Source organism: Acinonyx jubatus, chromosome B4 (genome assembly GCF_027475565.1).
Source record: "Acinonyx jubatus isolate Ajub_Pintada_27869175 chromosome B4, VMU_Ajub_asm_v1.0, whole genome shotgun sequence".
Taxonomy (NCBI): Eukaryota; Metazoa; Chordata; class Mammalia; order Carnivora; family Felidae; genus Acinonyx; species Acinonyx jubatus.
Window position 1 is genome coordinate 10,792,970 of NC_069387.1, and position 27,721 is coordinate 10,820,690.

Below are 27,721 nucleotides of genomic sequence, written 5' to 3' on the forward strand. Positions count from 1 at the left end.
GGAACATCCTTCTGTATTGAGGGAGGTGCCATGCGGCCTCAGACACTGGCATTCAGGACAGCCTCAGCAGAGGGCAAAGATATGGGAACTCAGAGTCCTGTGTTTAATAACTCTGTGACCTGGAGGGCAGTGCAGCATGGTGGTGAAATACACATGCTTTGGAGTCAGAATTTCTGGACTCTGGTCCTGGCTCCAATGTTCATTACCTTGGGACCATGAGTAAGTTACCTGGTGACTCTATGTCATTTCCCCATCTGTAAAGCAGAGATCATTGTGCCTATGTGGTGGGGTTGGGGAGTACTAAACAGGTAATACATGTCAGTGTCTGACTTGTAGCAAGCCCTTGATGAGCATCAGCCACTCCTATTCCCTAATCTCTTTGGGCCTCAGTTTCCACCTGCACATAAGCGAGGAAATGATTTCTACAGTCCGCATAGGACATTAAGGGCGAAAGGGCCTTGGATCTATGAAAGGTTTTCTCTGTATACGTTTTCCTTCTTTGCTTTCTGGAGTCTGACTTCTCTATACGTCGGAGGGAGAAAAGGATTATCCCCACCCAGGAAGGGCACTCCAGGGAGTGCTGGGACCAGTGCTCCGGGAGGCCCTTTTGGCGTCACGAGAAATGTCTTCACCATCAGTCCTGGAGCCCACGGGTGCTGAGGGGCCTCTGTGTGGAGGTGCACTGGGGGATCCCTGCAAGGGGATCACAGGAGGAAAGAGGAAGGTTTCCAAAGGATGATGCTAGTTCCAGGAAGAGACCCCCATGAGAAGTGAGACAGGATGGAGTCCTTAACAAAACAATGCATTTTATTTATTTATTCACCTGTCTCACCATAAACACAACTAACCTCATCCTTCCTACATACATTTACTAATTATGATACTGAGGTCTTGAGAGCAAAGACAAGCTTTTGGAATTAGAATCAGATACTGTCAAAAGTCCCTGTGGCTTTGACTTTCAGACGGCTAGACACTAGGGAGCTTCTAAAGAAGGGAGGCATGTTGGGTGTGGGTGCAGAACAAGGACGACATCCCGGCTTACTCCTAATGGCCTTGATTACAGCTTCCCGACTCTCCCCATGCAGCTCCTGTTCGGCCTGCTTGGTGATGGCCCGTCCCTCCTGGTTTCCAAGCATCCATCCTTGTTCTTTAATACTGTCAGCTGTGTCCTTGAGTGCTCTGTGTAGTTTCATTTCATCCTTGCAGTCTGTGCTCTCTCCCAGGTTTTCATTAAAGGTTTTCCCCTGCGATTTCACAGAGTTTTACAGCTGGTTCAGTCATGTTTGCCCTTCTTAAAACTTGTAAGCCGTTAAGTAAACACATGCTCAGAAAAGCAGAACATTCTTGTGAATTCTCTTTAAGCTCTGTGTTAGGTTTGGAATGGGTAATGCGGGTTTAGGCTGACAGAAAAGTCTAACCTTAATCTCAAAAATATTATGTAAGTGCTGGGAAAAGAATAGTCTTGTATATCAGTGGTATACCAAGTATCCCCAGAGAGTCACGATCCTAGTTTCGAAAACCCAGGAGAAAGGCCATGTCAAACGTGTTAAAAAGACAGAGAAAGGCAGATGGAGCACCGAAATGCTGCCAGTCATTTACACTATAGTCTAAATGCTATAGTCTAAAGTCTACCTTTCTAAGGAGAAGTTTTCATGTCAGGAGAGGAGAGAAAGAAAGAGGACTAGGGTGGGAAGGGGTGGCCAAAGGGGTGAAGAAGGAGGGAAGTTAGGAATGGCAAAGTCAGCCTTTACCTCTTTGCCTCTGGGCCAGCCCGGATCCTCTGATGTCACTGAAGAGGCATTTGTAGCATGTGTTACACACCTGCTGGTCCCAGAACATGCCACTCAGAGGCCCCTGGCCAAGAGAGGGCTGTGTGGAAGCCCCAGGGAGACCAAGACCTGTCTGGGACCTGGATGGGAGTTCAGGCCACTATAATCATCAACCTGGGAGATCCCCTCATCTCCTCATTCAGTCTCAGCTCCTGGGCCGCCTGCTCCCCACCCGTGGGGAGGAAGAGGCCCGAAGGTGACTCACAGGCCAGGCCAGAAGTGACAGCATGCCTCCTCCATCCCCCCACCCATCCCAGGCCCCAAGGATGGGCTGCTGGAATGTCTTCGCTTCTGGTGCTGCACTGGCTGCAGGCTGCATATCCTTTTCCCTGGAGTGGGGGGCCCAGGGGGCGTTGGGAAGGGGGTTGAGCTGGCTCATTGGGGTTAGTGCAGCCTGTCCAGTGAGTCGCTGGGCTCCAGGAGCCCTTTCAGTTCAGGATGACTTTAGACCTGTTGGCTCTTAATAACGCCCCTGGGCCTCCGTGTGCTAAGGAAGTCGGCATGAAGTCTATTATTCAAGCCGAGTTTGTCATTTAGGGCCAACAAACCCCCTCTGAGGTAAGGCTGTTTCAAAGCCAGGTGCCCAGGACTCCATTTGACAAGGCCCTGTGGATGCCCTCATGTTCAAATGAACGGTCGCTCACAGTTCTCTGCAGCAGACGTCCTGGCCCCCCCTCAGATGTCCATGGGGGCACACGGGCTGTGTGTACTTCGCCAAGTACCCTGCTCAGGGCCTTATATGGGTCGTCGTAACTCCTCTGTGTGACGAGTCTGTGAAGTAGTTTCCTTTATTATTTCCACCGAAGGATGAGGAAGCTGAAGGTGAGACAGGCCAACGTCCAAGGTCACAGGGCCAGCAAGTGACCAGAGACTGGGCACCACACCAGCTGTCTGACGCCAGCCGCCCCGCCCCACCCGGCATCCTGTGGGTGGGATGAGATCCTTCCAGGGAACACAAAAGGCTGGTGAGGCCACATCCACATGTCTGAGGTCAGACGGCTGGGTCAGGGGCACCATCCAAATATCCTGTCCAGCCGGGTAGGATGTTGGTCAAGGTCATTCAAGAGCTCTTTGGAAGGGGTGACATTCTCCACCTCTGCAGCCCTGAGATCTAAGTCACACCCACACTTGCAGGGGCACATGGGCCCGAAGAATCCACACCCAACCCGGGTTAACGAGGCGAGCACTAAGAATGGAAACCGATTCTGCCACATCAGCAGGAAGCAGGGCCTTCCTCGGTAGAGGCCGTTCCACTCTTAAAATGCACTCATTTCTTTAGAAAACCAAACAGTGTGGAATGAGGGCTGTGTGCCCACTGACCACATTTCCCGAATCACCAGTCTCCCCCCAGAGCTTCCTCTAGGGACAGTGGGGCCAAGCGTCTGAAATTGGGACTGAACCAAAACCTGGGCCCTGTGTTGGCCTTTGGACATTCTACATCCTTCCTTCGCCCACGCACCTCTGCTCGCCCACCAAGGGAGGGAGCGGACACAGGAAACAGAGCAAACTGCCAGCCCGGAGGTCTCTCCATCAGCCTGGAGGGACAGATTACAAAGCATCCTGCACAGTGGTGGACGGGGGCTGAACATGGGGTCTCACAGAGCGGGACTTTCCCCCAACCCAAGGGCAGGCTCCGAGAGAAGGGATTCGTGTTCTGTAAAGAGTCTTTTGTGGGCGCCTGGGTGGCTCAGTCGGTTCAACGCCCGACTGTGGCTCAGGTCATGATCTCACGGTTTGGGAGTTCGAGTTCCATGTCAGCCTGTCTGCTGTCAGCACAGAGCCCACTTAGGATTCTATGTCTCTGTCTCTCTCTGCCCCTCCCCTGCTCATGCTCTCTCTCTCTCCCTCTCAAAAATAAACAAAAAAAAAGTCTTTTGGAAACTCTTTATAAAGAGAGGATGTTATTTATGTTAGCTGTGGCCTCGCAGGCTTGGGGGCCTCTTCCTTTCTTTCCTGGTCTTCTGAAGGGGGGGCCGTGGCTTCCTTACACTGAGCACAGCTCATCATCAGGCTGTAATGAGAAGAGACACCTTCATGCCTCTCTCCAAAGACCATGCTCTCCCCTTGCAAACTGGCAGTCACACTGCTCAGAATGCCACTCGCTCATGTTACCCGACAAGGCAGGTCTCAGAATCTTCCTACTTTCCTAAAAATCGTATTTGTGTTCCTGGGAGGGATTGTGCAAATTCATCTTTCAATGAAAACACCAGTTTTTCAAAAAAAAAAAAAAAATCTTTTGGGTTTGAGTCAGGGCAGAACTTTGCTGTCAGGGGTGTGTTGGGAGGTGAGGGTGAGAGACAGAGAGAGAGAGAGAAGGAACATCAGAGTTAAGGCTGCCACACCTCTACACAGAGTGCAGGGTAGACAGTGAAAGGATGCCTACAGGGGAGCTGGGCTCTCTTGGCTGGGCCTGCAGTCCCCCCTCCCTCCCCACCCCCACCTCTTGCCCCAGCCCTGAACCCCGCCCTGGCTGCCAGCTGCCCACAGCCTCACCCGCCGGCTCCAACCTGACCTTGTCCACCCTAACATCAGCCCCCATGCAAACACAACGGGACGACTTATCTGCATTGCCTAACCCAGGTAAACAGCCCCGCACAGGCCTGGTCCCTGCCCTCACCCCCAGGGTCGGGCTGCTGGGCCAAAGGTATGTTCGGGGAGATTTTTTTCGGTGACTGTTTCCTCCTGGCAAGACTTCTGGATTCAGGAAGTTTTGGTGGAATAGTTTCCTAATCAGCATAGAAACCCAAGTCTACCAAGATCTTCACAGTTATGAAGCCCATCTTCCTGCCCTTTGCCAAACTTTCTCCCATTTTCTGAGAAAAGAAACAAAAACAAAAAAACCCGTAATTGCCATTGGACACACTTGGTGGTGAGTCAGATCTTTTTCAAACAGGAAGTCTTCCTGAGGTCTACACTCAACCCTTCAGCTTTCACAGTGGGCCTGTTCCCTTCCGCTCTTCTCTCTCGCGTACATAGAGAACTTCCGGTCAAGGGCAGGCCTATGGCAGGCCTCGCCACATCACAGCCACATCAGCTAGAAGACGCTGCCCTTTCCTCCACACGTCTAGATGTCAGGCCTGACTTCCAGTTCTGGTTGTGACGCCAGCTAGCTGTGTGACTTTTGGCAAACCACTCAACCTCTCTGAGCCTCAGTTTCCTCAGCAGTAAAAAGGGGGCTGGACTAGAGGGTCTCTTAGGCCCTTTTATGGACCAAATTACGTCCCCTCCCAAATTCATACGTTGAGTCCCTAACTCTCAATGGGACTGGATTTGGAGACAGGGGCTCTAAGGGTCTCTAATGGAGGTTAAATGAGGTTGTAAGGGTGGGGCTCTAATCCACTAGGGCTGGAGTCCTTATAAGATAAGAGACACCAGGGAGCATGCTCGCTCGCTCTCTCCCTCTCCTACAAATGACAGAGGAAAGACCATGTGAGGACACAGTGAGAAGGCAGCCTCCTGCAAGCGAAGCAGAGAGGTCTTGTCAAGGCCCAGCCCTGCTGATACCTTGATGTGGACCCCAGCGTCCAGGGCTGTGAGAACTTCATGTCCGTGGGACTTGGCTGTGGCAGCCCAGGCCGACAGGCTTCTCCCTCCGTCTTCCTGGGTCTCAAACTGGATCTGCTCTTCTGTGCCAGAGACTGCCTGGAACCAAACCTGTGTCATCTCTGTGGTTGATCCCACCTTTGAGAGACATTACGATGGCTTGACTCCAGGGTGGGAAAACCAGGACCCCCGGGATCTCCAAATACTCTTAGCAGGGTCTCTGTTTCTGATACCCTCTCTGGCAGGGAGTATCTGCTTCTGCAGAATTCGTTCAGGTCTAGATCATTTGCCATCCTTCACTGGCCCCCCCCACACCAGCCCAATCTTTTCACTGGCAAAGGGACCCTGACCCAGAGCCCATGACGAGCTGAAGGCACAGGGGACCAGAAGGAGAAGGAGAGAGAAGGGAGGGTGTGTGTGTGTGTGTGTGTGTGTCCCTACTGTTTGTGACCAGGGACCCAACTACATCTCTTGAGCTCTTGTCAACTCAAACGCCCAGCAACTACCCACACGCATCACATTGCTGTGGCTGACTTTTGCTCAGGCAGCTCCCTCTAATCTTTATCCAAGTAACTCCCACGGTTCTTTGAAAGCTCTCAAGAGTCCCCTCCTTCAGGAAGCCTCTTGCCCACCCCTTTCTTCTGTGCTCACATAGAACCTGCACACATAATATGGGTTTATCAAGCCCACTAGGCTCCGGGATCCACAGGAGGAAAGCCTGGGTCTTCATCCTCCCACAGGGTCTGGAGCATAATAGGCATCTAACAAATGTTAGTGGGTGGACGGATGAGTGGGTGAACGAATGGTGAATGGGTGGGTGGATAGATGGTGGGTGAATGTGTGGGTGGGCTGAAGGATGGATGAATAGAAAATCACCCTGCCTCTAGTTGCCTTCCTCTGTCTTTCCATTGGGTGATTTGCAGGCAAATCTTCCTAATGTCTGGACTGGCTCACTTCATGACCCAAATACCTTCAGAGGTTGTGTGCTGCCTGCCAAACACAGTTCAAATTCCTCAGGCTAGAATCTGGCCCCTACCCACTTGTCTACTTCTGTCCTTCTCTCCCACTGGTCTCTGGTCAAATCACATCAGATGTTCTCTATACCCTTGCAATTCAGAGCCACCCTCGGACCTGCAGCATTGGCCTCACCTGGGAGCTTGTCAGAACTCTCAAGCCCTATCTAAAACCTACCCAGTCAGCATCTGCATTTTAACAAGATCTCGAGCCACGCCCACATGAAGGTTTGAAAATCACTAGTCTAAGCTGACCCCAAAGCTCCTGCCAGATATCTGGCAAAATCCTGTGCATCTTTTAAGGCTCATGTGCCTCCTTCCATGGAACTCTCCCTATCCCACGTACTCTAACCCACCCCCTACACGCGTGCACGTGTACACACACACACACACACACACACACACACACACACACACACAGACGTACTGTTTCCCTTCTCAGAATGACCACAGCAGTGGGTTTATGCCTCTCTTGTCTCAGAGCTCACACTGGGTTCGTGAGTATTTGAGACTTAGGTCTCTTGTAAATTACAAACATCTGGTGAATAAGGATCTTATTAGTCTATTTCATCATGTACCATGTTTCAAAAGATGCCTTGTGTACGTAGCCGGTGCTGGACAAATGCATTCAAGAAGTGAAGGGATTATTGGAGGAAGGAACAAATGAAGGTCAGTTTCCTACTACTGGGAGAAGGCCCACAGGTCCCTATTGGTGGCAGCTGGCCCAGGCACCCCAGGACAAGAGTTCTGTGTGCTGGCTTCTGGATTTCTTCCCTGGAACAGCAGAGAGCATCTCAGTTTGCCCATGTGCCCCAAGTCTGCCCTACACCCTGGAGTGATGGGGAATGAGACAAACCCTGTGGTTGTCCCATCCATGGGTACGGTGGTAAGGAGAGCAGTGCCTTGCTGGGGAAGCTCAGCCATGCCTACAACAACATCACCAGTCTGGCATCCAACCTCTTCAGCTACCAGCTTCAGCACTGCAGTGTCAGGACAAACTCAGACTCCCTGATCTGGGTGAGCTCATCTGCCCAATTCATCTCCTTGGGAATCCTTTCCAAATGCCTTCACCCAACCCAGCCGCCCCTTTTCTCAAGACGCTAGTACTTGGTCAGTATATGGTTTTCTCTGCATTATACTGATGGTGAAAAACAGAATGATTTCTCCTAAGATCAGGAGCAAGGCGAGGATGTCTATTCTCAGTTCTCCTGATTATTGTACTGGAGACCCTAGCCAGTGTGATCGGGTAAGAAAGGGAGAATAAAGACATCCAGATCGGAAAGCAACAAGTAAAACTGAATTTGCAGAATGACATACTCTGGTATGATGAAAATCCTAAGGAACCCACAAAACAACCACTAAAGCTAATTACAAGTTCAGACAATGTCACGGGACACAAGACCAATGTTAAAAAAAAAAAAATCAACTGCATCTCTAGATATAAGCAATGAACAATCTGAAAATGAAATTAAAATAATTCCATTCACAATAGCTCAAAAATAAACACAATTTCTATCAAAATCTCAGCAAAATATTTTATAGACACAGATATTTATTCTAAAATTTACATGGAAAGGCAAAGAAACTAGATGAGCTAAAATAATCTTGACAAAGAAGAATCAAATGGGAGGAACCACTCCTCTACCTGATATCAACGCTTATTTGGAGCTATTATAATCAAGACAGTGTGCTATTCACAGAGGGATAGACACAGGCATCAATGGAAGAAAAAAAAGAAACAAAAAATAGACGTACAGTATGTTCTGTGTGTGTGTGTGTGTGTGTGTGTGTGTGTTTCTGACAAAGATGGAACAACAGTCCAATGGAAGCATGATAACTCTTCAACAAATGGTATGGAGTAATTAAACATACAAAGGCAAAAAAATTCCTCGCCCTAAACCTCACAGCTTACACCACAATAAACTCAAAATGGATCACAGACTTACACGTAAAAGGTAAAACCATAAAGCTTTTAGGAAAGAAGGATGGCAGAAAATCTTTGAGACCTGGGGCAGGGCAAAGAACAGAGTTCTTGGATGCAAAATAACTTATGAGAAGAGAAAGGTTAAGTTGAGCTTCATTAAAATTAAAAAGTTTTGCTGAGCAAAAACCCCATTAGGAAGATGAAAGACAAGCTATGAATTGGCAACAAAAATATCTGAAGACTGGGTATCTGACTTACATCCAGAATCTATACAAAGAATTATTCTCAAAACTCAAAAACACAAATGCAGAGAAAACACCAGTGCGAGGCTACTTGTCATCAAATCAGAGAGGCCCAAGACAGGAACAGACATTTTACCAAAGAGGAGATAGATTAGCAAGCAGTCACATAGAAAGATGTTTAACATATTAGCCACTGGGGAAATGCCAATTAGAACTAAGGTGATACCACTACATACCTATCACAAAAACTAAAATAAAAAGCAGTGGTTAAGACCAAATGCCAGCAACAATGTGGAGAAACTTGATCCCTCATACATTGCTGGTGCAGTCACTCTGGAAAATAGCTTGGCAATTGTTTCTTATGAAACCAAACATTGCTTTACCATATGATTCAGCAAGTGCATTCTTGGGCATCCGTCTCAGAGAAATGAAAACTTACATTCACACAGAAACCTGTACATACACTAAATCGTACACTCAAAAATGGTGAAAATGATAAATTCTGTATATATTTTACCACATTAAAAAACGAACTTGTACACAAATATTCAGAGTAGTTTTATTTAGAATAGCCCCAACCTGGGAGCATCCTAAAGGTCCTTGAGTGGGTAAATGGTTAAAAAACAAAACAAAACCAAACAACCCACTGGTACATCCATTCAACAGGATACTGTTCAGCAATAAAAAAAGAATAAACTATTGACACAGCACCAACTTAGATGGATTTCTAGGGCATCATAGGTCCATACTAGTATGATTCTTTTTTTAATGTTTATCTTTGAGAGAGAGCTAAAAAGAGACAGAGTGAGAACGAGGGAGGGGCAGAGAGAGAGGGAGACACAGAAACTGAAGCAGGCTCCAGGCTCTGAGCTGTCAGCATTGAGCCCAACATGGGGCTCGAGCCCACAAAACACAAGATCATGACCTGAGCCAAGGTTGGACGCTTAACCAACTGAGCCACCCAGGTGCCCCCCATACTAGTATGATTCTATTTATATAACATTTTCAAAATGGCAAGCTATAGACATGAAACCACATTAGCAGTTTCCGGGTGTGATGGTTAATGTTATGTGTCAACTTGACTGGGCTAAGGGATGCCCAGATTGCTGACAGACGGTATGTCTGGGTCTGTGTGTAAGAGGGGTTCTGGAAGAGATAAGTACTTGAATCAATGAACTGAGTAAAGAATAATGCCATTCCCAATGTCAGTGGGCATCATCCAATTCGTTGAGAGCCTGAATAGAACGGGTGGGGGAAGAGCAAATTTGTTCTTTTTGCTCGACTTGGGACATCCATCCTCTCCTGCCCTCAGACACAGGGGCCTGTAGCTCTGGGGCTGTTGGAATCAGACTGAATTACACCTGTCCTGCTTCTCTGCCTGGCAGACACAGGTTGTGGGACTTCCCAGCTTCCATAACCGCATAAACCAATTCCTGTAATAAATGTCCTCGTATACGTCTGTGTGTATCCTATTGGTTCTGTTTCTCTGGAGAACTCTAATATACCCGTGACAGGGAGCGGCACATCAGAGCTCCTCTGTGGCGATGTTAACAGTTTTCTACCTTGACTCTGGTGGGGTTAGGTGAATCTGTAAGTGGAATCACATCATATAGAACCATACACACAAATGTGTATGTAAAAACTAGTGGAAACTGAACAAAGTCTGTGGTCTAGTTATCAGTTTTGAACTAATAAGGTCAATTTCCCAGTTTTGATATTGTGCTATTGTCATAGAAGATACCACCACTGGTGGAAGCTGGATGAAGGGCTTGCAGGACTTTGTACTATTTTTGCACCCCCTCTTGAGTTTATACTTATTTCCAGCTACAAAGGTTTTTTTTTCCCCCCAGCTATCAAGTTTTTAAAAAGTAAAATGGAACATTAGGGGTTTTGTACCTATTTTGGATTTCCTCCCCCCTGCAACACAAGGGGGTTGCCCAGCTTTTGTGCATTTAATCTCCATATTTGTTTTCAGATTGGAGACAGCAGAAGCTGAGAGTGCCGAGGGCCTGCACAGAGAGGTTGCTTGAATATGGAAGGGGCAGAGCCACACAGAATTGCCACTAGGAACCTAAATGCTTCTGCCAGCCACAGATCCTCTCTCCTACCTTCTGCCTCTCTCCCAAGGCTCTGAGTAAGCAGAAGCCTTTCTCCCATTGGGGCTATGTCAGCCAATGGCACCTTCTCCTGGTTCCTACTGGTGGGATGCTGAGAGGCAGGGAGGGGACAAAGGCCCCTGGGTGGGTGTGGTGTGCCTGGTGCTGAAACTTTAGGAAGCCCGAGGCTTTGCTGCTGAGGCCCTGCCTCAGACAGGGACACTGGCAGGTGTGGCTGGGAGACCTCTGGCCCAATCCAGGTGTGCAATGACACCGCCTGGCTGCCTGTGATGTCTCCTGAGTCTTTCATGGACAATGAAAAGCAAACAAACAAAAGTCAAATTAAAAGGAAAGGAAAATCCAGGTCACACAGAACACAGAGAGATCAGTTTGCAATCGGCCCCGTTCTCACTGGCCTGCACAGCCCTGCAGGGAGTGTTCCCTCACTCCTCAAGCCCCAGGCTCAGGCCCGGGGGTCCCAAGAGGACGGGCAGGGCCTGAGCTCTCAGAGCTTCACGTGGAGCAGTAGTTCTGGAGAAGAGACTCCTGGTGCCTCCTCTCCCTTTTCTAGGGAGACATAATCTCAGCTCTCTGGCCAAGACCTCTGCCTGCCCACCCACAGACACGAAGGTCTCCAGAAACCAGGTCCATTTGGCGGTGGTCATTTTCTCAGGCAGCCCATAAAAACACTGGGTATGGGGCCAAGCTCTGCAAATTATTCCAGCAGACTAAGCAGGAACCTCCATGCAGCTCCCTTTCCCCATGAATGATACCCCTGGACACTGTGCTCCCTCCTTCCCAGAATCCCACCACCCAGCTGCTCAGGCCAGGGACCCAATAGCTCCTCCCTCCTCCATGAGACATTCCCCCCCTGCCCCCCGCTGGTCCCCTCAGCTGTCCTCAGGAAATATGTCTGACCTGTTCCTTCTCCCCACCATCACCCCCACTGTGTCCTGTCTGAGCTCCTGCCTCACAGGTCTCCCCAGTACTACGTTAGCCCCCACGATCTTGCTCTCCACTCAGAAGTCAGTGACCTGTTAAAATCAGATCAAATCAGTGCTATCACACCCAGAAGGGAATCCAAATTTCTCACTCGGGCTTAAAATCCTAATAACTAGCCCTGCCTCCCACTGATTTTCCCCTTAGTTCCTCAGTGGACCATGTTCTCATCTTTTTCTCCGACCTCATCTGGAATATGTGTTCCCCCATCTCCAAGGGCCGAACCTTGTCATTTGGGTCTTGGCTGAGCCCGCTGCCTTTGCAGGGAGGGCCCCTTCTCTACAGACCTGATCTCAAGCAGCCAACTGTCTACGGTGCCTCAGCTAGCACAACACCTGGGTTACAGTGTGGTCTCAGGAGAGCAGACCCCACGAGGAGTTTACACCAGGGACTCCTGGGACCCACCACTGTGCGAAGGGGGGGCAGGACGGATGGGTAGAGGGCAAGTCAGCTGTGATGCAGGCCCAATGACACTCTCATGGAGAGCTCTGCAGTTGAAAAGGCCCTCACCTTATCCTGACTCAGGCCAAGGATAGTCAGGCCTTTGCATTCCTGCATTGAGCAGTCTCTGCCTGCGGGCCTCTTCAGGCTGCGTCCAGAAACATCTGCGGCTGAGTCCATCACACAAGGAGGGACCGCTGAAGGCTCCCTGCCCGTAATGTTCCCAGAACAAGGCCTTCAGTCAAGGTGGTCTGGGCGGTGCAACAGAGTTGCCCTCATGGCTACTCTTGACATTTTTCTTAATGGCTTTGATGACATGTCTCTCCCTCCTAGAATGTAATGTCCTTAGAAGCAGGATATTGCCTTGAATATCCCTGCCACCGCAGCTTAGCACACACCAGGCGCTGAATGAATGCTTTACCTTCAATTTTCAAAACCACTCTGGAAAATTCAGAATTTGATTCTTATTGTACAAATGAGTTCAATGGGGCTTAGGTTATGACACTTACCCAATAAGGGCGGAACCGGGTTTCCAGCCAGTGCTGTCCAGCATCCCGACACCACACTGGGGTCACGGAAGGGGACACTGCGGTCGATGGTCCCGGGATGACGTGGAAGGGTATACCTTCTCAGTGCAGCTTTGGTCAAGGTTATACATTTCTGAAGCATTTGGGCCATTCCTTACAATTCCTCATATTCTCAATGCTTCATCAATGGCCCCTGTGCACACAGAAGTCGTAGTAAACGTAGGCTCACAGATTTGAAAGCCAAGACCCAGATGCCCTTGTGCTACACACACAGGCAGGTAGTCAAACTGGTTAGACCCAGGAACAACTCCACTCTTTTCAAAACTGCTTCCTGTTTCTCCCCCTTTACTTCTCATTGTCAACACCCTCTCAAAGGAGCCCACCAAAAACCCCACCTCAGTCTCGACATGACTTTGAAGTATTTTCCTGGCCCACCCTCTGTCTGCTGGAAGAGGAAGTCACCACCAGTTTCAAGCATCCCACCTCTTCCAAAGTGCGTCTGGGAATTTCTTCGCTATGACCTCCTACGCATGATACGCCTTGGGAAAACACTAAGGGTGGTCTGACCAACAGCCCATTCTTGCTTGGGAATGGTAGGAGGCCTCGACAGCTTCCACGATACTTCTGGAGTCCTATGAACTGGGACCACCATGTAGTTTTCCTTAACATTCAAGTCAACCACTAACCACCAACCCGCTGTTGTTGGGGAAGGAAGACACAGGAAATAAAAGATGAGAAAATAAAAGGCTTATGTCTAAACTTAAGTGGCCAGTATTCTCCAGGGAGACAGAGGCATTATTTTTCTATTTGGCAAGAAAACGGGACTTAGCACTGGCCACATTCACCTGAAGGGTGGCATTCCCATTGTGTTTCAGGCACATCTTTTTGTGGGCAGTATAGTTTGTTAGAAGTCATGCATGTGATTTTACACCCTGGTCTGAACCTGATATGCACTCTCTGCACACTTGAGGGGTTTATGAGTTAAGGGTAGAGTATGTTGGTCAACTTTGTATCCAACACTGCATCTGGCACACAAAAGCTCTGGTACTACCACTACCACCACTAGTTAACCTTTATTGAGCACTTACTACACACCAGCCACTGTGTGAAGACCCTCATGTCCATTATCCTATTATTTCCTCGTATAACCCTGATAAGTTAGTTACCCCATTTTAAAGATAAGAAAAGTCAGGTCTAGAGCTTAATAACTACCTAAGGTCATACAGGAAGGAAGAGTCGGAGATGATGCTCCATACACAACTCATGAGTGAGTGACCAGTGGTCAGCCTGGTGCCTTCACTGCCCCTCTGGATATAGCAGGCATTTCTTGCCCTTGGGGCTCTACTGAAAATATGTTCCAGACCCGAGCACCTCCTAATGTCAAGTGTATACAGGGGCACACAGCTCTTGGGGGATTGGGAGAGAGAGGAAACACATCAAACCCCTCTTAGATTACAAGAAGTTTTACCTCTTAGATTACAAAGCAAATGGTTCATAGAACCAGAATGACATAAAAACATGAGTCCTTGTACACATACATACACACAACAAAATTTGAAATGCTTTTCTCAAAAACTATGAAATTAGAGCCACTTCCAAGGAAAACAAACATTTGAATAATAATCCAACAAATTTTAAAGTTATTCCTCTAGAAAGAAGCATATCTGAGATACCAGAAAGTGGCTGAATGTCCTTTGGATTTCCAAAGATTAAGAATAAAATACTTAAATGAGAACGCCAAAAATGTGATTTTATTTGCAGCATGCTAAGTATCTTCAAAATGTTGTTTTAAATGGATCCCACCCCCGTTTTGTTTTCTCTCAAAACAAGTCTAGGGACGAGCACCAGACTGAGAGCTGGACAGTTACGACCGGATACAGCTGTACACAAAGTACAAGGGATGCTTTAGTGAGACGTTGTATAGATAAAACATTTGGGGCTAATAACCTTACCGTTGTGTGGGAAACCTCACATTTAAAATCTGAGAGAACCCCAATTTTGGAAAACTTTGTGTAGGAACTGGCCCTCCCCCAGATTAATTCCTAAGGCCCCTCCAAGACCACCCATGACTCTGTAGGACCTGCCCCTTGACCACAGCTCACTGGCCCAAGGTCAGATGCCTGTGCCAAACGGGGCCAGCAGTTCTGCTTACACAGACTTGGTTGCAGAGTACATCAGGTCATTTCTGTAGCTACAGATATGATTCAGGAGATGTCAGCAGCCAAGTTTACAATGAATGCTATGAAGTGAATCGGGCCCCCTCCCCCAAATTCCCCGAGTGTGACTGTTATTTGGAGGGGGGCCTCTAAGGAAGTTACTAAGGTTAAATAAGGTCACAGGCTGGGGCCCTAATGTGATAGGAGTGGTGTAGTGGTGTTCTTATGAGAGCACGACACGGGGGACGCGCAGAAGGCCACGTAAGGACACTGGGAGAAGGTGGCCTGCTACAAGCCAGGCTGACAGTCCTCGCCAGAACCTGACAGTGCTGGCACCTTGACCTTGGGCTTCCCACCCTCCACAGTGGTGGAGAATAAAGCCCAGGAGAAGAAAACATACATTTCACGTGAATTCTGACTGCATTTAGTTATGTCTAAATGCAGTAAACAATACTCTTGTGCTGGTTTCAAACTCAGATCCTTACAGTCTCCTGTGAATTTAGGCAAATTCAAATTGGGTATCTTCCATTTGCAATTAAATAACACACTGGATAGCTGGAAGGTCATCCATAAAGGTAAAAAACTTTAAAACCGTTTTAGAAGGGAATGAAAGATGTTTTACCTCTGCCTTTTGTAAGAGACTGTGTGTTGTTTTTGGAACAATATGTCAGGTTTCCCATTATGAGTATTATTAAGACATTATATACTATGATGGGGGTTATTAGGAAATCTGAGGTCTACCTCTCTTTGCTATTGGCCTCACCACTCTGGGTCCACTTCCTTCCTATAAAGACAGTTATTTCTGCTGATTACAGAAATTCTGATACCACCAATGACTGACCTTCCCACATTAAATGGTGTGACGTCACCGTACCTTTCAGGATGATTCACCATCTGCAGACTGTCCAGTACTGACATTCCACATATTTCAGGATTACTACTACCCCACTGGCTGTGGGTCTGCAACACGCTCGCTCATCCTTTGTGTTTCTGTGTCTTGCTTACGTGGTTGTTAGTTTTCTAGTCTTGTTCCTTTTCAACGCTTCAAGCTACTGCGCACTACCTATGCCCCTTCCTTCTGTCTGGCCGTTGGGTTTACATGGCTCATGTTTGTAATGACTACAGGGAGAGCCAGAGCATGTAAGGTGTGGGTGACTCACAGGAAAGTACAGGGACTCACCTGGAAAGAACCTTTAGGCTGCCCAGAGCCTTTTTTGGCTCATGAGTCCGCAAAAAGGAATCAAAGGATCGAAGTCTGACATCTGATTCATTAACATCTGTCTACCTTTGGTGGATCGTAGGAGGGAAAAGGCCCAAAAGGCTGACAAAGTTATGAGAATCAGAATGTTTCCCAAAATTCATTTATCTATCTATCTATCTAGCAAGCTTCTTGGTTAACACAGAACCTATCTTACATATCACTGATCTTTTTTTGGTCACCACTAATCGGCCTTTGTTGCAATCAAGTACCAATGCTGCACACCATCCTATCTGGTCCTCTTTCTCTACGGTTCCCAAACCACATTACAACTACTAGTGACCTTAGTCTCACTAGATCAAAGATCGAAGGTGAATTATTGCAGCTGATTTTTGGATATTCTCTGCCTTGTGTATGATATACATTAGAATTACCCTTGGCTCCCTCTAGTAATTTCAAACTTAGAAAGAATAGAAAAATAATAAAACTTGTAAGCCATTTTCCCCTGACACAGAATCACAGGTGATGGCATATAGAACAATGACAAAAATGGCAATGAGGGTTGGAAAAATGGGTTAACAGAATGGAGTTTTGAAACTTTTTTTTTTTTAATTAAAAGTTTATTTCTTTTCAAATTCTACTGACTCTCAGATTGTGGATTGCCTAAGGCAGCCTTGAAATGAACACCTGGAAAGAAACTGAAAACAATGGTTCTTGTGATTCCTTTCTGAGTTGCTCAGAGGCTCTGTCAATCCTACTGCGCGCACACGGGTAAAATCATAAACGCTGCCTCACGCTGGGCCAGGCTGTGTCACCACCTTTTCCATCCTAACCAGCTTCAAGCCTATTCTAAAAATGCTTAATTCTATTCACAGGCTCCCTTTTGTACTGACCCGAAGGTGAGCTGACTCAGGCACCCGGGAAAACCATGCAAACACACGATGCTGCAGGGAGAGCAGCACCAGCGCGGCCTGGCCAAAGAAAGCGACTCTGAAACTGTTCCAGAAGGACGCGGAGGATCTACCCATTAATAAATCTTCAAAACCCAAGCCAAATAAAGCGCGACCACGCCAAATCTAAATGACAACACTTTATTGCAGCATCGGCAAAGGTCAGATTTCTGAAGCTGGTGAAGATCGGGCAGCATTTCCATGTGAAATGTTACAACTTTACAAGTTTTGCTTCTTATTTAATTCTACATGCAGAAACTGAAACATGGTAAAAGAAAAAATGCAAAATAGCTAGGAAAAAAAGATGTAATCAAGTTGTAGCATACAGATGTGCTCTTTAACTAAATTTACTATGCCTATCGGAAAGCAAACGAAAGACAACTATCCTAATAAATTAACAGATTGCCAGAAACAGACTAAGAACCCTCATTTCTATTTAGTGGGGGGGGGAAACAAAACAAAACAAAAACAACAAAACAAAAACAAACGCAAAATAAAAGCTCTACTGTTTCCATACTTTGTTTAGAGACAAAGGCTGTAAACCCATGAAGGTCAACAAAATCTTCTGATCCCCTTCTTGTTGTCCTTCGTCCATTTTCTGTGACATGCTGACCGGCACGCTGTCTGTTTTCAATGATACTTACAATGGGCTCAACTCTCCCTTCTTGGGCTGGTGTCAGACTCCCCTAAGCCATCTGAACTCATGCTCTTTGTATACTAAGTCTTCACCTTTTTCTTTTACCCTAGTAGGCAATTTTGTATTACTGACTCTGATGGATAAAACTGATTTTTCTCCCTCATCCCTTGTTCCTCTTGAAACAAATTCCTAAACAAAAGCCTTCCTGGTGGATTATCTGGTATTTGGATATCTTTCATCATTTTGTTGTCCTGCATGTAAGTTTTTACTAGAAGATTTTACTGCTTGCTCTATACTTTTCTACTGTAGTCCTGGAGCCCCCAAATGTATCTTCTTCCAACATGGGATGTTCAATTCAGAGACACTGTAACTCAAATCAAATTTAAAACTCAAGTTCATTTCCCCCATACCATTACCATCACAACCGTTTCTTCTCTGGCTCAGTCATCTCACTGACGCTCTTCTTGGTGTAACTGCTCAGTAGTCAAGTTAACCATCTCATTTCTTGACTGCTATTCTCAAGAGAAGATTAACCCTCACGTGATTTCCATTGCAAAAGGCCTTTCCGCCTTATCTGGAAGCGTCGGCTTGTTCCGGTGTTGGCAGAGGCTGCTGTTCCCGCCTCATGGCCCCAGCCTGTCCCAGGTTTAGATTCGCAACTCTCTAGACCGACATGCTGAGATGTGTCCACTGCTCTCATTCAATTGCTGGAGGACTCCACTATCCACAACATCAGATACAGGACCTAATGAAATGACACGTGCTGCTGGATCAACGTCTCCTGGAGGTACAAATAGGGCAACGTTAAAGAGAACTAGTACTGAGGGCAAACTTGCGGCAAGAAAAGGTGCCCTAAAGACCACCATCTCCCAGGCAAATCAGTGCTTCTTAAACAGCACACAAGGGGTGCCTGGGTGGCTCAGTTGGTTGAGTGACAAACTCTTGATTTTGGCTCACGTATTAATTGCAGGTTGTGAGATCGAGCCTGGCGTCGGGCTCCTCGCTGAGCGTGGCGACTGCTTGGGATTCCCTCTCTGCCCCTCCCCCCTGCTCGTGCTCACACACTCTCTCTCTCAAAATAAATGCAACTTAAAAAAAAAAAGCACACAAACTCCTACTGGACTGAAAAACAACAGGAACAGAGGGGCAGGCACTAAAAAGAGCAATGCTGATGGTGATCAGATAGGTGGTCTTGGAATGTTCCGGTAACTACTTTCTAAGGTGCTGAGTGTTTAGGGTTTGTACAATGGTTTGTACAATGTGTACAAAATCACATGTTGAAGTCTACCGCCAGTACCTCAGGATACGACCTTATTTGGAATGGTCAGTACAGAGGGTATTAGTAAAGATGAGGCCACACTGGAGTAGGACGGGCCCCCAATCCAGTGTGTGTCCTAAAGAGGGGGAAGTGGACACAGACACACGGACAGGGAGAACGCCGGGTGAAGATGGGAGGTGTTGGATTGACAACGGAAAGCCAAGAGATGCCAAGACTGGGGCAAACCACCAGAAGCTGACGGGGGGCCCCGGAACAGACGGTCCCTCCCAGCCCTCAGGAGGAAGCAGCTCTGCAGACGCCTCCAGACTGAGACATTAGTTCTATCATTACAGTCACCCAGCGGTGGTACTTCTTATGGCAGCACTAGCAAACACACAGCTTGCTTCTCACAAGGCAAGTTACATTAGCGAGAAACTGATTTCAAAGAGTAAGATGTGAGTATGGAAAAGTGTTATCTTTGGCTGGACGTATCTAAAACGGGACTGAACTGAATGGAAGACGGTCAAGAACACAAGTATTCCCTGAGAGAAAGAAACGTCTCTTTCCTGAAGTCAAGACAAAGCAATGTTCTAAAATGGAGTGTTTTAAAGTTTATTTATTTTGCACATGAAGGAGGAGAAGAGAGAGGGAATGGGGGAAGGGCAAAGAGAGAGAGAGAGAATCCCAAGTGGACTCCACCCTGTCAGTACAGAGCCTGACACGGGGCTAGAACCTACAAACCATGAGATCATGACCTGAGCCAAAATGAAGAGTGAGATGCCCAACCGACTGAGCCGCCCAGGCACCCCTAAAATGGAGTATTTTATATAAATATAGTAAATGATAGGGGGAAAAATGTCCAATCTTTGATAAGACAAACATATCCCTGTATATAGTGTAGAATATTATTTGACTGCTTTATAGGCAAAACAATAATTTTGAGAGACTTAAAAAATATAAGAGCTCAGAAAGTACCTAAAAATATTCGCTTTGGATTATGTGCTTATTCTACAAGGGACCCTGCTTTACAACAAAAGTATCAATTACTTAACTTTATAATAAGGACATAAAGAAAATACCTAACAAAAAATGTGCATCTACTTATGATGGGTTTAAAGAAAAGTCTGATAGTATAAATCACACTTGGTACTCAGAGTGCAATCTGCATTCTAGCAGCTTTGACATCACCTGGGAGATGTTGTTAGAAACGAGTTAGAACCAGCAGCTTAGTAAGAGTCACGATGATTAAAATACATATGAAGTTTAAGAAGGAGTGCCTGGCTGGCTTAGTCGGAGGAGTGTGTAACTCCTGATCTTGGGGTCTTGAGTTCGAGCCCCACATGGGGTATAGAGGTTACCTAAGTAACTGAAATAAAAAATAAAAATAAAGTTTAAGGAGCACTGGTTTAATTCATTTGAATTTTAGCATATCAACCATATCAGCACTAACACTTGCCAGAGATGTAAAGTTTCAGTTTTTTCAACACCAGCAGAGTGGAAAACAACCTTGTTCTTACACTGGTTAATTGTTTTATTTAGAGTGCTATTGCCATTTTAACACATTATAAACAAAGGCCTATACTTTATTAGGACATCACTGCCCAGTGAGAACGGCCACTATTTTAATGTACAGCCTATTTTAAGGACCACCTTGTGATTAGAAAAATTTTAAATCATTATATTTCATGTCTGGGAACCTATCAAAATCCCTGGGTAAGGAACTTTAACTGCTTTAATAAACAGTTTCCAAATGAATTTCCCCTCATTTGCCATAGAACATGAACAATGTTAGTAACTAATTTTTAAAATAAGCTGTAGCCAAGTTAAAAGTCAAATTGAAAACACTTTCTCAGACCTGACAAGTTTTCTCTTCCCTCCTCTGTTTAGGAACTCACCTCGCGGTATTTTCTCCCTAAGGGATCGGATGAACCACCGCTCTAGATACACATCTTTCCACTGTCTGGCCCGGCATTAAAATAGAAAAAAAATAAAGAGGTGCCAAACCACCAGGAAACTCCACCCCACCAGTTATGTTCTTTCAAATCACTACATTTCTTCACTTAAAACTTAAGTTTAAAAAAATGGCCAAGAACACTTGGTGCTCAAAAACTCCTGTTTACGTGACTGCTTGTTCCTCTACCATGTTCACTCACACCTCTATTTCGAGAGCACTGGCTTTGAAAAGTACCTTAAAACTTTACAGAGAGCCATTTTTAAGAATGATGGACAAGTCAGCATTTTTTTTTTTTTGAGTTATTATTTTAAGAAGAGATTTAAGACAGGAAGAGATGGTAGCTCAAGAAATGGGACTTTCACAAAATCAGGAAATGAGGAAAAAAGAGCTTCTAGGGAACAGAGCTTAGGGAAAAAGTTTATTAAATGACCAAATACAGATTTTTAAAAGTCCCTTTGTCCACTTAACAAATATTAACTGAACATCTACCGTATGGCAGGCACAAGAGTGACACAAGAGCCATAGTAGAAAACAAGACGCGGCTTCATTTCTGCCTCAGTTCTCAGTCTCACAGGGGATAAAGAAAAGTTGGCAGGCGATTACACAGGATAAGGTCTGTAGAAATACAGCGAGCAAAGGCAGCATATATGTACCAACCTACATCAGATCTGAGAATATCAAGGTAAGACCTGAAGGAAGAACAGGAGATATCCAGAGGAAAGGGTGAAAAAGTTCCAAACAAGGGAGGTGAAAAAAGAACCTAACCAGAAAGACAGAAAGGCCAGCTTGGTTGGGAGTAGAGGAAGGAAGAGAAAGAGATGAAGCCAATAAGGTAAGTACACCCTCACCATGCAGGGCCATGGTAACCAAGTTGAGGAGTTTGGATTTTATACGCTACAAGCCATGAGGAGCCACTGAGGATTTTAAGCACAAGAGTTCACCTCCTCAGACAACAGACTTCATTTTAGAAAGAACAATGTGGGGACAGCACAGAGAATGAACTGGAAGGGTTGACACTGGAGACTGAGAAGCAGATGTGGGAGCTGCGGGCAGCAATGCGATGATCTCGGGTCTCAGCAGCAGAGACAGAATCAAACAGGCAAGGGTGAGAGCCATTCAGTAGTAGAATCAAAGTATTTGTCAATTAACTAGACATGCAACCTGAGGGAGCGAAGAGTCCAAACCAAAACCTACATTTCCAGTTTGGATAACTGGCTCAGCAGTGCCTCCACTCGATGAGCCAGAGAACAGAGGAGGAGAGTGGCATAGGAGCAAGGGACACACCTTCTAGACGGTTGTTTAGAAGACAGCTGGACATGCAATCAGAATCTAAACTGTGAGACCTGACCAGGAGCTCTGAAAAGGAACTGGGCCACAGGAGGGAAGGATGCCTCCTGTGGAGAGTGCACAAGAGTAGGACAGGAGGGCTTGGACGGACCCAGAAGGACAGAGCGTCTCCAGGCAGAGGCAAGCCCATAGAGGAGTCAGGAGACAGGAGGAGGAGTCAAGGAGGGAGGAGAAAGACCAGAAGACACGAGAGCCACAGAAGTCCAGGGAAGACAGCGTATGTCAAGATAAAGAGGGGCCACATGCTAAGCACTGCTGAGGCAGCCTGAAAGTGACAGAAGTGAAGCACAGGGAGGCAGCTGGGAGTGGGGGAGGGCAGAAGACCACAGTCAGCCACACCAGTGAGAGGGGAGGAAGAAAGAGCAAACAGGGCCAATTCTTCCAAGTTTGGTTAACTAGGGGCTGGAGGGAGGGAAGGAAAAACAAAAAGTTAAAGAGAATGAGGAAAAACAACTGAATAACTGGCAGCAAACTAAGAAAGGTATAGCTTTATGTTTATCTTTTAGCGTATGTAAGTTCACACATCTGTTTTCCCATATTTTTCCCCCAACTGCTTAGGAAATGCCTGGGACTTAATAAACTCTCAATGGCTTTTTAAAATAAATGTATGGGGGCGCCTGGGTGGCGCAGTCGGTTAAGCGTCCGACTTCAGCCAGGTCACGATCTCCCGGTCCGGGAGTTCGAGCCCCGCGTCAGGCTCTGGGCTGATGGCTCAGAGCCTGGAGCCTGTTTCCGATTCTGTGTCTCCCTCTCTCTCTGCCCCTCCCCTGTTCATGCTCTGTCTCTCTCTGTCCCAAAAATAAATAAAAACGTTGAAAAAAAAATTTTTTTAATAAATGTATGACTTGGACAGAATTAGCTCTTTCAAGTACCCATACTTAGTCTTCCCACTAGACTTGAGGGTAAAGACTTTATCTTTTCGTACTTTTTAATTTGTCATAGTGCAGGAGGACTGAACCCATGGCAGATGCTGAGGGGAGCAAATCATACCGGAAATACTCATTATGTACCAAATGTCATAGTTACTGATTCTATAAATCTACCCAAACATTTAAAAATTAGGAAAAGACACTGTACTTGCATTATGTGACTCAAGAAGGGATTAGGTTTTAACAGAAATAATGCTGTTCAGAGATGTTAAGCTGTAATATAAACAGGTGAAATTGACGGAAAACATCAAGATAAAATATTCCTCTTTTTAAAGTTCCTTTTTTGCTTTTTTAAAAGTTTATTTATTTTTGAGAGAGAAAGAGAGTATGGGTGGGAGAGGGGCAGAGAGAGAGGGGGAGAGGGAGAGGGAGAGGGAGAGAGAATCCCAAGTAGGCTCCATGTTGTCAGCACAGGGCCCAACGCGGGCTCAACCCCATGACCTGTGAGATCATGACCTGAGCTGAAATCAAAAGTTGGGACACTAAAACGACTGAGCCACCCAGGCGCCACTCAAGATAAAATATTCTAATAGCTAATAGCTCTGTTCACCAATCATGAGACAAGAAGAGAAACGGGTATATCAAGAACACTGAAATATATTTAAAGGTATGTAAGAAAATATAAAAGCTGAAAACTAAAATTTGCATGGCCTCTTAAAATAGCTGGCTTCCACATTTTAGTACTAATAAAAGATTTTATTAAAAGACTTTAATGAAGCTTGGATAATTAAAATAACCTAGTATCTTATTATGCCTAATTAGATGGATTTGTACATCAGTTCTAACTTGGATTTCTAAAAACATTACACTCCATAGATGTTAAAAAACAGACCCCTAAACTGTCATGAGAAACCAATGTTCTAACCAGCAATTTGATTAGAGCTGTCCAAGCATATAGTTCAAAGAAAAATGTGATGGGGTGCCTGGGTGGCTCAGTCGGTTAAGCGCCCGACTTGGGCTCAGGTCATGATCTCGCGGTTTGTGAGTTTGAGCCCCATATCAGGCTCTGTGCTGTCAGCTCAGAGCCTGGAGCCTGCATGGGATTCTGTGTCTCCTTCTGTCTCTGCCCCTCCCTTACTTGTGCTCTGTTTCTCTCTGTCTCTCAAAAATAAATAAATGTAAAAAAAATTAAAAAAAGAAAAAGAAAAATGTTACTGGGAACAAACACAGAGCAAGTAAAAGAGACCTGTGCCATTTCCCCAGCATTGCCTCTACACAATAATGAACTCTTCTGCTCCCGCTCGGAGCACAATCCCTTCCACACCTAACCTGCCCGCCCCTAACAGCAAGGTGACGTCTTGGGGCTGATGTACGTCCTTAGCTAAACACTAATACCCCGAAGGAGATCAGTAAGAGCAGCAAAGTCAATGACACCTTTGATAACTCGACCACAAGACAGAAAACTGAGTTGATGGTATGGGTCTTTAGATCAGATCTCAGAAAAACTTTAAATAATTTTCTCCCTTAAAAGACGAATAAGATCTTATTAGGAAACATCTATGTAAAAGTCCTTCTAGAGTTTTAACTATTTCACTTTAAGCAACTCGACTTTAAGAAAAACTAGCATGATTGGGGGGCACACTTGCATGGCTAAGTTGGTTAAGCATCCAACTCAAATACCAGGCTCACGAGTTCAAGCTCTCCATTGCGCTCTGTGCTGAGCGCAGAGCCTACTTTAAAAAAAATAAAAAAAAAAAAGTAAAACTGGCATAGATCCCAGGAGGACATTTTACAATTAAAAACAAACAAACAAAATACCTCAAAACAAACTCAACCTGCAAGCTTGAAAGTCTAGGAAACAGGTTGAGTTTTTGTAAACATGGATTACTTAACACTGACTTGAGAAATTCTAACACAAAAGCCTGTGATTTCTCTCAAATTCATCTATAACTAGTTATCTCTATGAATGCAAAAGAGAAAATTTAAAAATCCAAAGAAGTCCACACAGAGAGGGTGAAAGCCAAGATCACTGTGGCTGAAATTAAAAAAAGAAAAGAAAAAAGAAAAAAAACCCTGTAATTATTCTATAAATAGGTTTTTTTTCTCAAATACTTACAACTCAAAGACTTTTCTATTTTGCTAGTAATCAGGCCTTTATCATTAGGTGTAATCCAGAACAATCTATTCATGTGGACCTCATGAAAAACAAACAGCTACAGAAGAAAGAGAGACGGACTGTCCTACCTCCCACCAGTCTTAAAGATTAGATCCGCATTAGGTGCTCCCTTTGGATGTTGGTAACGAGGCCGCCGCTCCCGATTGGTGTTTGCTGGGGCTGGGCGCTGGGCAAGAGACTGCAGCATTTCTGTAAGCAGGAGCAAAACAGAAAAGGTGGCTAACTCTGGTAAATGCACTTCCCTCCATGAAGCAAATAAAACCCTAGGGAGATCACGTTTACTAGTTGTTAGGTAGGGGAGTAAACAAAAATCACCATTACACAGTCTATAATGATTAAGAAATTCTGAAAGAGTACATCAAGAGAGGAGACATGCTCTTTAATATCATTTAATATCCAATGTCCCCCCTCCTGTCAATTTGGCCACCACAGAAGTATCTTGTGAGGCTGTAAAACAGTATGAAAAGCAGTCTAGTTCAATAGCTACAAGCATATTGTCTGGAGCCAGACAAGACACTACTGGAACGAATCTCGGTTCTGCCACTTACTAGCCATGGGTCTTCCAGTTCAGTTTCCCTAAATGTCCCTAAATGTCAAATGGGGATGAGAATAAGCACTTATCTCCTAGAAATGCAATACATAAGACAGTGTCCAGCTCACAGTTAAGCCCTTTACACTGAGTACTAGCTTACTTATTATTAAAAATGTGGGGTATCAACCAGAAGAGATTCTAGAAGACAGACTCAAAGACAGAAAACCAAATATTTATTTATGCAACAACCTCTTGCATAGAAAGTAGTGTGTCAGTACAGTGCTATATCAACAGACATATTATGACTGTAAAATTTAGGTGTCACAGAAATGCCAAGAGGCTGGTTTATGAAGTGTTCATGGACTCTGTGCACATAAGGTTCCAGTTAATCCAAGAGTGTTCGGTTTATCTGCATAAAACTGGAATCTTAATTTTTTTTTATGTTTATTTTATTTTTGAGAGAGAGACAGAATGCGAGTGGGTTAGGGACAGAGAGAGAAGGGAGACACAGAATCCGAAGCAGGCTCCAGGCTCCAAGCTGTCAGCACAGAGCCCGACGCGGGGCTCGAACTCACGAGCTGTGAGACCATGACCCGAGCCGAAGTTGGACGCTCAACAGACTGAGCCACCAGATGCCCCAAAACTGGAATCTTAATTTGAGTATACTCTCAAATCTGAAGAAGCACGGGGCCCTTGAGACAGGACTCCCAAACAGACAAAATAAGATAATAACTATGTATTGATTTAATTTGCTCACAGATGACTGGCAACATGACGCAATTAAAAACTGATCCTCATCTCAGCTGCAAACATAGCTCTAACAGTATGGGATCTAACTGAATAATGGAGTTAGCAAGGTATGATGAAAATTATATTGTTATTTTGCAAGTAAGTGAGAAAAATGAAGATAGGAAGGAATATAAAAAACAATCAACTTCTCAGGCTAAACATTTACAAAGATGACATGAAAAGGGGGAGATGAGAACTCTGATATTCTATATTTAAAAAGCCCAAGAGGCATAAACATTTTCTACTTCTGTCCTATAAGTGACTGTATACCTTGATAATCTTCTTGTTCTTGCCGTTCATTGATATCTAGTGTGAGCTTTTTCATTCTCATCCTCTCTTCTTGTTCTGCCTGTTGCTGGTTCCAGTGATTTGCAGCAAGTTGGGAAGACATGGGTACATTAAGGATCTTAAACTGAGAAAAAATAACAAAAGAAATCACAAATGGCTTGAGAAAATCAAAAGAAGAAAAAAAGATTTCAAATAAATCTAAATAAAGACAGTATCATCTAAGAACATAAACAGACAATAGTCTTAAACTACTAGAGACAAACCCAGTAGGGTTGGTTAGGAAATGGAAGACCATCAAGTTCAACCTCAAGAAAAGGAGAAGCCTCTCTTTTCCTGCACTATGTTTGGAGGCACACATCTAGCAACAGGGTATCAATTTCCATCATACAGACCCTATTATTTATGGTTCATTGTCAAAAAAGGCTTTTATATAGCAAGCTGTAACTTGCATCCTTTTCATTTCTATCCTCTGGAACCAGTTCTGGCCTCCTGAACAATACAGAACAAATCTATTCCACCTTTAGTATTGACAGACCTTATTTCTAAAGATAGAATGCAATGTTAGAACAAAGGAAGAGTTAAGCAACTGCCCTGTGAGACATATTTCTCTGTTATGAGAGAGAGTCCTTATCTGTGAAATGCTTTTGTTTTTAGCAGGATATCCCTGGTTTGGATTGTGCAAGGTAAACAAACTTAGATAGAAATCTATGAATTTAAGGGCCATGGTTCCCTGGAAATAGATGAGTAAGCTATGTAATTATCTGAGTACAAGACAGAAACATTTCACAACCTGAATTCTCTCTGCTGTGTGTAACATGCACAACTCAGTTAAGAGACCTCCTCTAATACTTTGGATCAACAGCATGCCTCATGAGGAAAGAAAGGGCATAGGTAGCTGTGCTCAGGATCCCAGACCTCTCTCTGCTTGACCTATGCGACCTACGCCCTTTTGA

At 45.4% G+C, this 27,721-nt stretch overlaps 1 protein-coding gene and 1 long non-coding RNA gene across 2 annotated transcripts in view; both read right to left on the minus strand.

Moving 5' to 3' along the window:
• Positions 1 to 16,145, minus strand: part of LOC113603591 (uncharacterized) — a 36,009-nt gene extending 19,864 nt beyond the window's left edge. The window contains exon 1 of the long non-coding RNA XR_003425198.2: positions 12,597 to 16,145. This is a non-coding gene — a long non-coding RNA (uncharacterized LOC113603591). The remainder of the gene's footprint in view (positions 1 to 12,596) is intronic.
• A 900-nt stretch (positions 16,146 to 17,045) lies between these two features.
• The window catches only part of UPF2 (UPF2 regulator of nonsense mediated mRNA decay), a 110,707-nt gene continuing 100,031 nt past the window's right edge, over positions 17,046 to 27,721 (minus strand). The window contains exons 20-22 of the mRNA XM_027073409.2: positions 26,751 to 26,892; positions 25,228 to 25,348; positions 17,046 to 18,336 (exon numbers count right to left, since the gene is read on the minus strand). Of these exons, the coding sequence (XP_026929210.1) occupies positions 18,327 to 18,336; positions 25,228 to 25,348; positions 26,751 to 26,892 (273 nt within the window). The 3' untranslated portion in view covers positions 17,046 to 18,326. The remainder of the gene's footprint in view (positions 18,337 to 25,227; positions 25,349 to 26,750; positions 26,893 to 27,721) is intronic.